Raw genomic sequence first — 14,367 nt, 5'->3', positions numbered from 1 at the left:
GGCAGGGAACAAGTACCTTGTAACCAACCAGGCAAAGAACAGGCGTGGCAGTCAACAAGTACCTTGAAACCAACCAGGCAAACAACAGGCGTGGCAGGGAACAAGTACCTTGTAACCAACCAGGAAAAGAACAGGCGTGGCAGTCAACAAGTACCTTGTAACCAACCAGGCAAAGAACAGGCGTGGCAGTCAACAAGTAACTTGTAACCAACCAGGCAAAGAACAGGCGTGGCAGGGAACAAGTACCTTGTAACCAACCAGGCAAAGAACAGGCGTGGCAGTCAACAAGTACCCTGTAACCAACCAGGCAAAGAACAGGCGTGGCAGTCAACAAGTACCTTGTAACCAACCAGGCAAAGAACAGGCGTGGCAGGGAACAAGTACCTTGTAACCAACCAGGCAAAGAACAGGCGTGGCAGTCAACAAGTACCCTGTAACCAACAAGGCAAACAACAGGCGTGGCAGTCAACAAGTACCTTGTAACCAACCAGGCAAAGAACAGGCGTGGCAGGGAACAAGTACCTTGTAACCAACCAGGCAAACAACAGGCGTGGCAGGGAACAAGTACCTTGTAACCAACCAGGCAAAGAACAGGCGTGGCAGTCAACAAGTACCTTGTAACCAACCAGGCAAAGAACAGGCGTGGCAGGGAACAAGTACCTTGTAACCAACCAGGCAAAGAACAGGCGTGGCAGTCAACAAGTACCCTGTAACCAACCAGGCAAAGAACAGGCGTGGCAGTCAACAAGTACCTTGTAACCAACCAGGCAAAGAACAGGCGTGGCAGTCAACAAGTACCTTGTAACCAACCAGGCAAAGAACAGGCGTGGCAGGGAGCAAGTACCTTGTAACCAACCAGGCAAAGAACAGGCGTGGCAGTCAACAAGTACCTTGTAACCAACCAGGCAAAGAACAGGCGTGTCAGGGAACAAGTACCTTGTAACCAACCAGGAAAACAACAGGCGTGGCAGGGAACAAGTACCTTGTAACCAACCAGGCAAAGAACAGGCGTGGCAGGGAACAAGTACCTTGTAACCAACCAGGCAAAGAACAGGCGTGGCAGGGAACAAGTACCTTGTAACCAACCAGGCAAAGAACAGGCGTGGCAGTCAACAAGTACCTTGTAACCAACCAGGCAAAGAACAGGCGTGGCAGTCAACAAGTACCTTGTAACCAACCAGGCAAAGAACAGGCGTGGCAGGGAACAAGTACCTTGTAACCAACCAGGCAAAGAACAGGCGTGGCAGTCAACAAGTACCTTGTAACCAACCAGGCAAAGAACAGGCGTGGCAGGGAACAAGTACCTTGTAACCAACCAGGAAAACAACAGGCGTGGCAGGGAACAAGTACCTTGTAACCAACCAGGAAAACAACAGGCGTGGCAGGGAACAAGTACCTTGTAACCAACCAGGCAAAGAACAGGCGTGGCAGGGAACAAGTACCTTGTAACCAACCAGGCAAAGAACAGGCGTGGCAGTCAACAAGTACCTTGTAACCAACCAGGCAAAGAACAGGCGTGGCAGTCAACAAGTACCTTGTAACCAACCAGGCAAACAACAGGCGTGGCAGGGAACAAGTACCTTGTAACCAACCAGGCAAAGAACAGGCGTGGCAGTCAACAAGTACCTTGTAACCAACCAGGCAAAGAACAGGCATGGCAGGGAACAAGTACCTTGTAACCAACCAGGCAAAGAACAGGCGTGGCAGTCAACAAGTACCTTGTAACCAACCAGGCAAAGAACAGGCGTGGCAGTCAACAAGTACCCTGTAACCAACCAGGCAAAGAACAGGCGTGGCAGTCAACAAGTACCTTGTAACCAACCAGGAAAAGAACAGGCGTGGCAGTCAACAAGTACCTTGTAACCAACCAGGCAAAGAACAGGCGTGGCAGGGAACAAGTACCTTGTAACCAACCAGGCAAAGAACAGGCGTGGCAGTCAACAAGTACCCTGTAACCAACCAGGCAAAGAACAGGCGTGGCAGGGAACAAGTACCTTGTAACCAACCAGGCAAAGAACAGGCGTGGCAGGGAACAAGTACCTTGTAACCAACCAGGCAAAGAACAGGCGTGGCAGTCAACAAGTAACCTGTAACCAACCAGGCAAAGAACAGGCGTGGCAGGGAACAAGTACCTTGTAACCAACCAGGCAAAGAACAGGCGTGGCAGGGAACAAGTACCTTGTAACCAACCAGGCAAAGAACAGGCGTGGCAGGGAACAAGTACCTTGTAACCAACCAGGCAAAGAACAGGCGTGGCAGTCAACAAGTACCTTGTAACCAACCAGGCAAAGAACAGGCGTGGCAGGGAACAAGTACCTTGTAACCTACCAGGCAAAGAACAGGCGTGGCAGTCAACAAGTACCTTGTAACCAACCAGGCAAAGAACAGGCGTGGCAGGGAACAAGTACCTTGTAACCAACCAGGCAAAGAACAGGCGTGGCAGGGAACAAGTACCTTGTAACCAACCAGGCAAAGAACAGGCGTGGCAGTCAACAAGTACCTTGTAACCAACCAGGAAAAGAACAGGCGTGGCAGCGAACAAGTCCAATAAAGAAGATAAATTGGCAAAAACTCCCCGACATGGACTGATTCAATTGGCAGCAGGTACAGCGTTGGCCCAGTAACGGAAAGGTCACTGGTTCGAATACCCGAGCCGACAAGCCGACAAGGTGAAAAATCTGCCGATGTGTCCTTGAGCAAGGCACTTAACCCTAATTTACTAAAACAACACATTTCACTGCACCTATCTGGTGTATGTGACAAGAAAACACCATTATTTGACTGACAGGAAATACGTCCATGAATTAAAATAAGTATATTATGCACCTATGTCGTGCTTCTACTGTAGGTGGATGGACGAGAAAACAATTCATAGAAAGTGAAGGAATTTCACCACATACAAGTAGGTGGTCTTGGATGCACAGCTAACCATTTTAATGCATCTCACACCAACATTTTGTCAATAGACCTTCATCAGGGTTGAACGAGTCCAACGAAAAACTAGCAAAAAAACCTCCCGACTAGGCGATGAACTTTTAATCTGGACCTATTCAGAGTCACACCTACTGTACAGCTGTATTTCAGTTGTGTTAAATGTAGAGATAATAAGTCCAAATGAACAAGAAACCTCACGACTGGAGTGGACCTCTAAATTTGACTTGTTTAGACCTAGTTGTATGAAACGCAGAGGAAAGAAGTCCAATGAGAAGACAGATTAGCAAAACCTCCCCGGGCCTCCCGTGGTTGTGGGTCGACTTTTAAATTGGACCAGATCAGACCTAGCTACTCTATTTAATTCAGAAACGACTCCTGAGAAGGAAAGTTAGCCTGGGGTTTCCTGTGGAGAGGTTTAATTCCTGAAAAATGACATGTCTGGAGCCAGAGAGGAGAGCCCGGGCTCATAATACAGACTCCACACACATACACACACACACCAGTGGTTACCTGATGAGGTCGAGAGGCTGGTACTTGTACCACATGCCCCAGCGAGCCCACCTCTCGTACAGCAGGTGTCTGTGGTTCTGGGCACCGTGAGTCTTAATAGGGTGTCTGCTCTTGTATCCACCCTGAAAAAATAAGTACAGAACACAGAACACAATTAACATGACTGGAAGACAGGTATATAACGACGCCTAGCCTAGTCCATACTGTATGGGGCTGTAGCCAACTCTTCTATAGCCGTCCAGGGACAGAAACAGAAAACGTAGAGAATTCACAAGAGTAGACAGGTTGACACTAGCCTAATCCAACACTTTTGTATCCTCCCTAAAAAGGAAGCAAATAGCCTCGTGTAACAGGTGGAGTTCTGAATAATTCAAAACCACTCGACTACGACACAGGAAACACACCCAACACGGGTCTAGACTGCATTTATACAGTGCCTTGCAAACGTATTCATTCGTTACAACCTGTAATTTAGATTGATTTTTATTTGGATTTCATGTAATGGAACACAAAATAGTCCAAATTGGTGAAGTGAAATGAAAAAAATGACTTGATTCAAAAATTATAAAAAGTTTAAAACAGAAAAGTGTATATGTATTCACCCCCGTTGCTATGAAGCCCCTAAATAAGATCTGGTGCAACCAATTACCTCCAGAAGTCACATAATTAGTTAAATAAAGTCCACCTGTGTCACATGATATCAGTGTATTAACCTGTTCTGAAACGCCCCAGAGTCTGCAACACCACCAAGCAAGTGGCACCATGAAGACCAAGGAGCTCTCCAAACAGGTCAGGGACAAAGTTGTGGAGAAGTACAGATCAAGATTGGGTTATAAAAAAATATCAGAAACTTTGAACATCCCACAGAGCACCATTAAATCCATTATTCAAAAATGGAAAGAATATGGCACCACAATCAACCTGCCAAGGGAGGGCCGCCCACCCAAACTCACGACCAGGCAAGGAGGGCATTAATCAGAGAGGCTACAAAGAGACCAAAGATAACCCTGAAGGAGCTACAAAGCTCCACAGCGGAGATTGGAGTATCTGTCCATAGGACCACTTTAAGCCGTACACTCCACAGAGCTGGGCTTTACGGAAAAGTGGCCAGAAAAAAAGCCATTGCTTAAAGAAGAAAATAAGTAAACACGTTTGATGTTCACCAAAAGGCATGTGGGAGACTCCCCAAACACATGGAAGAAGGTACTCTGGTCAGATGAGACAAAAATTGAGCTTTTTGGCCATCAAGGAAAGCGCTATGTCTGGCGCAAACCCAACACCTCTCATCACCCCGACAACACCTTCTCCACAGTGAAGCATGTTGGAGGCAGCATCATGCTGTGAGGATGTTTTTCATCTACGGGGACTTTGAAACTGGTCAGAATTGAAGGAATGATGGATAGGGGTTAAATACAGGGAAACATGTTTCAGTCTTCCAGAGATTTGAGACTGGGACAGAGGTTCACCTTCCAGCAGGACAATGACCCTAAACATACTGCTAAAGCAACACTCGAGTGGTTTAAGGGGAAACATTTATATGTCTTGGAATGGCCTAGTCAATGCCCAGACCTCAATCCAATTGAGAATCTGTGGTATGACTTAAAGATTGCTGTACACCAGCAGAACCCATCCAACTTGAAGGAGCTGGAGCAGTTTAGCCTTGAAGAATGGGCAGAAATACCAGTGACTAGATGTGCCAAGCTTATAGAGACATACACCAAGAGACTTGCAGCTGTAATTGCTGCAAAAGGTGGCTCTACAAAGTATTGGCTTTGGGGCGGTGAATAGTTATGCACGCTCAAGTTTTCATTTTTTTGGTCTTATTTCTTGTTTGTTTCACAATAAAAAATATTTTGCATCTTCAAAGTGGTAGGCATGTTGTGTAAATCAAATGATACAAACCCCCCCTCAAAATACATTTTAATTCCAGGTTGTAAGGCAACAAAATATGAAAAATGCCAAGGGGGGTGAATACTTTCATAAGTCCCTGTATTTTAACAATTTAGCAGGGTAGCCTAGTGGTTAGAGCGTTGGACTAGTAACCGGAAGGTTGCAAGTTCAAATCCTCGAGCTGATAAGGTCTGTCGTTCTACCCCCTGAACAGACAGTTAACCCACTGTTCCTAGGCTGCATTGAAAATAAGAATTTGTTCTTAACTGACTTACATGCCTAGTTAAATAAAGGTGTAAAATTTAAAAAAGACTCTCTTATTGAGAGAGGCTAACAATGTTCTTACCTCGTGCGGAGGAAATGCAGCCTCATATGTCCCATTGCCCAGTAACCTATTGATACCTTCAATAGAAGAACAAACACACTTTAGCAGAAGCACTAATAAGAGACTGGAAAAATAAAGACTCAAACATTGCTAGACTCCCAATCACCATTACGCAGCAGCCTCCAATGAGGATTCTATCTAAAACGTCCACAGTTCTAATAATGATTATTATAATGCATTATATAAGAGAGAAGCTCAATGATGAGCTAGTTATGTTCGATAGCATTATCCTCCCCCACCCCCTGGTGTGGTGATAAAAGTTTGATTAGGCTCTCAGCCTAGATAATTGTGTCCTCTGTTAATTTCGGACGGAGCATAGTCTCAGAAATCCTAGACCTAAGGCTAACTGCATTAGCTGGTTATGCTGCAGGAACATTGTTAATTGTGGGAGGAAAACCATCTCCCGAGGGAAACCTCGTGGATTATGGTGGGTGTCTGTAGCAGGCTAGTCACAATATAGCCTGGGAAACAAAATGAGGGGTTTGCTACAAAAAACAGGATCAATGAGTTAGCCAGGTAACTTTGATAAACAACCAGAAATAACTGTAGAATTTTCTGATTCAATAAAAAAGCAAGACATTAAACCATGACCATGTCAAGCGCATCTTTCTAAGAAATTAAAAGTAATTTCAGAATACTTAGGCAAAGTTAGCTGGTTAACTTCTTGATCCTTCTTTGTAAATATACCCCTTTGATATGCTTAGTTTCAGAGAATATCAGCTTGATCACTAGAAGCTGTTGATCACTTTAAGTGGATGTGCACTGTACATAGGCCTACGGCAGACTTCCTTTAGCCACGGAGAGATAACACTATTGTCAATGGATGAAACGCTGAGACAACGCAGCATCGTTACCACGGAAACAACCACAGACACATAAGAGCACAACGGTCAACAAGCAACACTACAAAGAAGGACAACATCGTAAAACAACACAATCAACATAGACATTTGTATTTTTTTATTTTTATGTCTCACCTTTAAATAATAAACTGTGTTGATTATTTCATTGGAGATATACTGTATAAAACTACAGATAGTAAGGTTCTCTCGGGTAAAAACACATTTTTATCTCAATCAGACTAACCTGTATAAAATTATTTTATCTCAATCAGACTAACCTGTGTAAATAGATTTTATCTCAATCAGACTAACCTGTATAAATAAAGAGATTTTATCTCAATCAGACTAACCTGCATAAATAAATAGATGTTATCTCAATGAGATTAACCTGTATAAATAAAGATATTTTATATCAATCAGACTAACCTGTATAAATAAAGATATTTTATAACAATCAGACTAACCTGTATAAATAAAGATATTTTATATCAATCAGACTAACCTGTATAAATAAAGATATTTTATATCAATCAGACTAACCTGTATAAATAAAGAGATTTTATCTAAATGAGATTAACATGTATAAATAAAGAGATTTTATGAATAAAGATCAACGCAAAATATGAATAATCTGAAAGTAGAAAGTGTATATATATATTGCTATAGGTATCCAACTGTCTGAAAGGTCATTCTAAGTCAATAAGACGACAGGGGGGGGGGGATCTCAACAACATTAAGTCCAGACCATTTCTATTGGCTCTCTGCCCAGGATTTCTGCTACAAAGAGTCTCAGAGTAAAAAGGGTGCTGGTCTAGGATCAGTTTAGCCTTTTAGATCAGAACGAATAAGATGACATGGACAGGAGGGATCTGATCCTAGATCAGCACTCCTACTCCGAAGACAAGACAGATTTTTAATACGGGCCCAAATGATGCCACCATCACATCACCAACACAGATACGCACCTTCCCAGAAGCTCACAGACTGAGAGATCAGTCTCCGGTCATGGTGACCATAATAATTTAGTAGAGACTCACAACATAGAGGAGGAGGGAGCTGTTGAGACAATGGAGGACAGAGGACGTCACTAGCAAAAGGCTCTAGACAGACAGAAACACTGTAGTATATTGGTGGGGTGTAGGGGCTGTCCTATCGCGGGTTATATTGTGTTATGTACAGACAGACAACACAGTGGCAGACACGTAACTAGAAAAACGCTCTATACTGAAACACATTAGTGGGGACTGGGGACCATTCTATTGGTGGGTTTAAAGGTTAAGGGTTAAGGTGACCTCTTGTAATGTATAGGAGACTTCACAGTAACAAGTGCTTTCTATCATACGGAAAGCATGCTTTCACTGTACACACAAGCAGGTTAACACGCAGACCGATATGAACAAAGAGAGGATGGACATGGACATGGGACAATACATGGATGGATGACAGCCCAACTATCCATGGAGGCAAGGCAACCTAGCTTGGTCTACCATGCAAAGGGTCTAGTCTGGTTTTCCATGCAAAGTGTCTAGCCTGGTCTACCATGCAAAGGGTCTAGCCTGGTTTTCCATGCAAAGTGTCTAGCCTGGTCTACCATGCAAAGTGTCTAGCCTGGTCTACCATGCAAAGTGTCTAGCCTGGTCTACCATGCAAAGGGTCTAGCCTGGTTTTCCATGCAAAGTGTCTAGCCTGGTCTACCATGCAAAGTGTCTAGCCTGGTCTACCATGCAAAGGATCTAGCCTGGTTTTCCATGCAAAGGGTCTAGCCTGGTTTTCCATGCAAAGGGTCTAGCCTGGTTTTCCATGCAAAGGGTCTAGCCTGGTCTTCAATGCAAGTGTCTAGCCTGGTTTTCCATGCAAAGGGTCTAGCCTGGTTTTCCATGCAAAGGATCTAGCCTGGTCTACTATGCAAAGGGTCTAGCCTGGTTTTCCATGCAAAGGGTCTAGCCTGGTTTTCCATGCAAAGGGTCTAGCCTGGTTTTCCATGCAAAATGAAAGCTAATATAACAATGATATATGCCACTTAGCAGGCACTTTTATCCAAAGTGACTTACAGATTGAGGGCATTGTTGGTATCTAGTCATATTTTTGTTCAATGTAGTATCTAGAAGTACCTACTAGTATCTAGTAGTCATATCTAGTAGTAGTAGTAGTAGTAGTAGTAGTATCTAGTAGTAGTATCTAGTAGTAATATAGTAGTAGTATCTAGTAGTAATATCTAGTAGTAATATCTAGTAGTAGCAGCTAGTATTAGTATCTAGTAAAATATAGTAGTAGTATCTTGTAGTAGTATCTAGTAGTAATATAGTAGTAGTATCTAGTAGTAATATAGTAGTAGTATCTAGTAGTAATATCTAGTAGTAGTATCTAGTAGTAATATAGTAGTAGTATCTAGTAGTAATATCTAGTAGTAGTATCTAGTAGTAATATCTAGTAGTAGTATCTAGTAGTAGTATCTAGTAGTAGTATCTAGTCAAATATAGTAGTAGTATCTAGTCAAATCTAGTAGTAGTATCTTGTAGTAGTATCTAGTCGTAATATAGTAGTAGTATATAGTAGTAGTATATAGTAGTAATATCTAGTAGTAGTATATAGTAGTAATATCTAGTAGTAGTATATAGTAGTAATATCTAGTAGTAGTATCTAGTAGTAGTATATAGTAGTAATACAGTAGTAGTATATAGTAGTAGTATATAGTAGTAGTATCTAGTAGTAGTATCTAGTAGTAATATCTAGTAGTAGTATATAGTAGTAATATCTAGTAGTAGTATATAGTAGTAGTATACAGTAGTAGTATATAGTAGTAATATCTAGTAGTAGTAGTATATAGTAGTAATATCTAGTCGTAGTATCTAGTAGTATTATCTAGTAGTAACATAGTAGTATAGAGTAGTAATATCTAGTAGTAGTATATAGTAGTAATATCTAGTAGTAGTATATAGTAGTATCTAGTAGAAGTATCTAGTAGTAATATAGTAGTAATATCTAATAGTAGTATCTAGTAGTAGTATCTAGTAGTAATATCTAGTAGTAGTATCTAGTAGTATTATATAGTAGTAATATCTAGTTGTAGTATCTAGTAGTAATATTTAGTAGTAATATCTAGTAGTAGTATCTAGTAGTAGTATCAAGCAGTAGTATTGGTAAGAGGAGGAATGTGGAGCTAAGGTAAATGTTCTAGCAAACATTGTCAACATTTTCGTGTTTTAGCCGGACACTACTTAGCAATAATCCTTTAGCATGTCTGATTCAGTGACGAGATCGGTATGTATGTGTGTGTGTGTGTGTAGTTCATCCCTTGGCAGCATCAGGAGTAGGTCTCTGAAAGATAACGTCATCCTCTGATTTCAGTACTACATGTATTAGGTCACGTGCACGACCGAGGGGATTTGAAGAGGATTTGTCACTTATTTAGCACGCTCTGATCTTATTGGTTGAGGAGGCATAGAGAGGTCACAGTACTTTAATATTACATAGAGCCCTTCAAGGCCAAACTCTAATCAGCAAACAAGTAACAGGGCAAACAGACAAGAGGTTTGAAGGAGAGGGACAAGCCTGGTCCTAGATCTGTTGTGCTGTATAGCTAATGCTTTGTCTAAATATCATATCCTATCCAACTCTTATGGCCATCGCTATACAGCACAAACAGATCAGGGATCAGTCTGTGGAAGGGAGAGAAAACGACAACAACATTAGACAGAATGATGGATCATGGAGTAGACTAGAGGATCAGCTAGCATTGGAAGAATACCAACTACAGTGGATTACATTTTAATCAGCCCACACCAACACAACAAGTCCTGCATTATAAAATACATTATAATTGCCCCCACATCTACTCTCAAATCCCTGAGGCATAAATAACTAAACAAATCCCAGAAGCATAAATAAGTAACGATATCCCAGAGGCATAAATAACTAACCAAAGTCACCATAAATAACTAACCAAAGCCACCAAAAATCACTGACCAAAGTCACCAAAAATCACTGACCAAAGTCACCAAAAATCACTGACCAAAGCCACCAAAAATCACTGACCAAAGCCACCATAAATAACTTACCAATGCCACCATAAATAACTAACCAACGCCACCATAAATAACTAACCAACACCACCATAAATAACTAACCAACGCCACCATAAATAACTAACCAACGCCACCATAAATAACTAACCAACGCCACCATAAATAACTAACCAACGCCACCATAAATAACTAACCAACGCCACCATAAATAACTAACCAAAGCAACCATTAATAGCTAACCAACGCCACCATAAATAACTAACCAAAGCAACCATTAATAACTAACCAACGCCACCATGAATAACTAACAAAGCAACCATTAATAACTAACCAAAGCAACCATTAATAACTAACCAAAGCCACCATTAATAGCTAACCAACACCACCATAAATAACTAACCAAAGCAACCGTAAATATCTAACCAAAGCAACCATTAATAACTAACCAAAGCCATCATTAATAGCTAACCAAAGCCACCATTAATAGCTAACCAAAGCCACCATTAAAAGCTAACCAAAGCCACCATTAATAGCTAACCAAAGCCACCATTAATAGCTAACCAAAGCCACCATTAATAGCTAACCAAAGCCACCATTAATAGCTAACCAAAGCCACCATTAATAGCTAACCAAAGCCACCATTAATAGCTAACCAAAGCCACCATTAATAGCTAACCAAAGCCACCATTAATAGCTAACCAAAGCCACCATTAATAACTAACCAAAGCCACCATTAATAGCTAACCAAAGCCACCATTAATAGCTAACCAAAGCCACCATTAATAGCTAACCAAAGCCACCATTAATAGCTAACCAAAGCCACCATTAATAGCTAACCAAAGCAACCATTGTCACGATGTTCGTAATAATAATGGTCGGACCAAGGTACAGCGTACGTAGAGTTCCACATACTTTTAATGAATAAAGTGAAACTTAAGCAAATACAAAACAAATAAAGAATAAACTAACCGTGACGACAATGCAGTGGGAACAGACAACTAAACATAAACAATATCCCATAACCCACAGGTGGAGAAAATGCTACTTAAGTATGATCCCCTCTAATTGGGAATCATACAAATCACGAACATAGAAAATCAAACATAGATCCCTACATAGAAAATATAAACTAGAACAACCCCCCAGTCACACCCTGACCTACTCTACCATAGAAAATAAAAGCTTTGTATGGTCAGGACGTGACAACCATTAATAACTAACCAAAGCCACCATTAATAACTAACCAAAGCCACCATTAATAACTAACCAAAGCCACCATTATTAACTAACCAAAGCCACCAAATTCTAAATTATAGATGTCCTCATCTTTCCTTCCTTAGTTTCTAGAGAGCCAAATGGCATTCAACAGAATATCCCCAAAGGATTTGAAACAGCAAGCCACGTGACGATGCATACACAGATAAACGACACAAGTTCAAACGAGACAAATGTGATCAGCAGGACAGAGGAAAACAGAAAGAAGACAGACAATTCATACGTTTCACTGTATTAGCTAATGCCTTCCCTTTTTAAACATCTCGATCATTGACCTGTATAGAGTATAATGTATAGTAGTACTGGATATAGAGTATTGGATATATAGTACTGGATATATAGTATTGGATATATAGTGCTGGATATATAGTATTGGATATAGAGTATTGGATATATAGTACTGGATATAGAGTATTGGATATATACAGTGGGGCAAAAAAGTATTTAGTCAGCCACCAATTGTGCAAGTTCTCCAACTTAAAAAGACAAGAGAGGCCTGTAATTTTCATCATAGGTACACTTCAACTATGACAGACAAAATGAGAAAAAAAAATCCAGAAAATCACATTGCAGGACTTTTAATGAATTTATTTGCAAATTATGGTGGAAAATAAGTATTTGGTCACCTACAAACAAGCAAGATTTCTGGCTCTCGCAGACCTGTAACTTCTTCTTTAAGAGGCTCCTCTGTCCTCCACTCGTTACCTGTATTAATGGCACCTGTTTGAACTTGTTATCAGTATAAAAGACACCTGTCCACAACCTCAAACAGTCACACTCCAAACTCCACTATGGCCAAGACCAAAGAGCTGTCAAAGGACACCAGAAACAAAATTGTAGACCTGCACCAGGCTGGGAAGACTGAATCTGCAATAGGTAAGCAGCTTGGTTTGAAGAAATCAACTGTGGGAGCAATTATTAGGAAATGGAAGACAGACAAGACCACTGATAATCTCCCTCGATCTGGGGCTCCACGCAAGATCTCACCCCGTGGGGTCAAAATGATCACAAGAACGGTGAGCAAAAATCACAGAACCACACGGGGGGACCTAGTGAATGACCTGCAGAGAGCTGGGACCAAAGTAACAAAGCCTACCATCAGTAACACACTACGCCGCCAGGGACTCAAATCCTGCAGTGCCGGACGTGTCCCCCTGCTTAAGCCAGTACATGTCCAGGCCCATCTGAAGTTTGCATTTAGATGATCCAGAAGAAGATTGGGAGAATGTCATATGGTCAGATGAAACCAAAATATAACTTTTTGGTAAAAACTCAACTCGTCGTGTTTGGAGGACAAAGAATTCTGAGTTGCATCCAAAGAACACCATACCTACTGTGAAGCATGGGGGTGGAAACATCATGCTTTGGGGCTGTTTTTCTGCAAAGGGACCAGGACGACTGATCTGTGTAAAAGAAAGAATGAATGGGGCCATGTATCGTGAGATGCAAGGGCATTGAAGATGAAACGTGGCTTGGTCTTTCAGCAGGACAATGATCCCAAACACACCGCCCGGGCAACGAAGGAGTGGCTTCGTAAGAAGCATTTCAAGGTCCTGGAGTGGCCTAGCCAGTCTCCAGATCTCAACCCCATAGAAAATCTTTGGAGGGAGTTGAAAGTCCGTGTTGCCCAGCAACAGCCCCAAAACATCACTGCTCTAGAGGAGATCTGCATGGAGGAATGGGACAAAATACCAGCAACAGTGTGTGAAAACCTTGTGAAGACTTACAGAAAACGTTTGACCTCTGTCATTGCCAACAAAGGTTATATAACAAAGTATTGAGATAAACTTTTGTTATTGACCAAATACTTATTTTCCACCATAATTTGCAAATAAAATTCATTAAAAATCCTACAATGTGATTTTCTGGATTTTTGTTTCTCATTTTGTCTGTCATAGTTGAAGTGTACCTATGATGAAAATTACAGGCCTCTCTCATCTTTTTAAGTGGGAGAACTTGCACAATTGGTGGCTGACTAAATATGTTTCTGCCCCACTGTAGTACTGGATATATAGTACTGGATACAGTAGTACTGGATATATAGTACTGGATATATAGTACTGGATATATAGTATTGGATATATAGTACTGGATATAGTAGTACTGGATATATAGTACTGCATATATAGTACTGGATATATAGTACTGGATATAGTAGTACTGGATATATAGTACTGGATATAGTAGTACTGGATATATATTACTGGATATATAGTACTGGATATAGTAGTACTGGATATATAGTACTGCATATATAGTACTGGATATAGTAGTACTGGATATAGTACTGATATATAGTACTGGATATAGTAGTACTGGATATAGTAGTACTGGATATATAGTACTGGATATAGTAGTACTGGATATATTACTGGATATATAGTACTGGATATAGTAGTACTGGATATAGTAGTACTGGATATAGTAGTACTAAATATATAGTACTGGATATATAGTACTGGATATAGTAGTACTGGATATAGTAGTACTGGATATAGAAGTACTG

The 14,367-nt window shown here is 41.1% G+C and overlaps 1 protein-coding gene across 2 annotated transcripts in view; it reads right to left on the bottom strand.

Moving 5' to 3' along the window:
* Positions 1-14,367, bottom strand: part of LOC139406342 (anoctamin-3-like) — a 147,183-nt gene that overhangs the window by 64,691 nt on the left and 68,125 nt on the right. Inside the window, exons 10-12 of one of the 2 annotated variants that reach the window (XM_071148850.1) lie at positions 7,527-7,613; positions 5,681-5,736; positions 3,445-3,566 (exon numbers count right to left, since the gene is read on the bottom strand). In XM_071148850.1, the coding sequence (XP_071004951.1) occupies positions 3,445-3,566; positions 5,681-5,736; positions 7,527-7,613 (265 nt within the window). The remainder of the gene's footprint in view (positions 1-3,444; positions 3,567-5,680; positions 5,737-7,526; positions 7,614-14,367) is intronic. The other variant, XM_071148849.1, reaches the window with a different exon arrangement.

The sequence above is a fragment of the Oncorhynchus clarkii genome, chromosome 4, assembly GCF_045791955.1.
Source record: "Oncorhynchus clarkii lewisi isolate Uvic-CL-2024 chromosome 4, UVic_Ocla_1.0, whole genome shotgun sequence".
In the NCBI taxonomy this organism is placed as follows: Eukaryota; Metazoa; Chordata; class Actinopteri; order Salmoniformes; family Salmonidae; genus Oncorhynchus; species Oncorhynchus clarkii.
The sequence above is the reverse complement of the archived record's forward strand: the minus strand, read 5'-3'. Positions and strand labels throughout refer to the sequence as shown.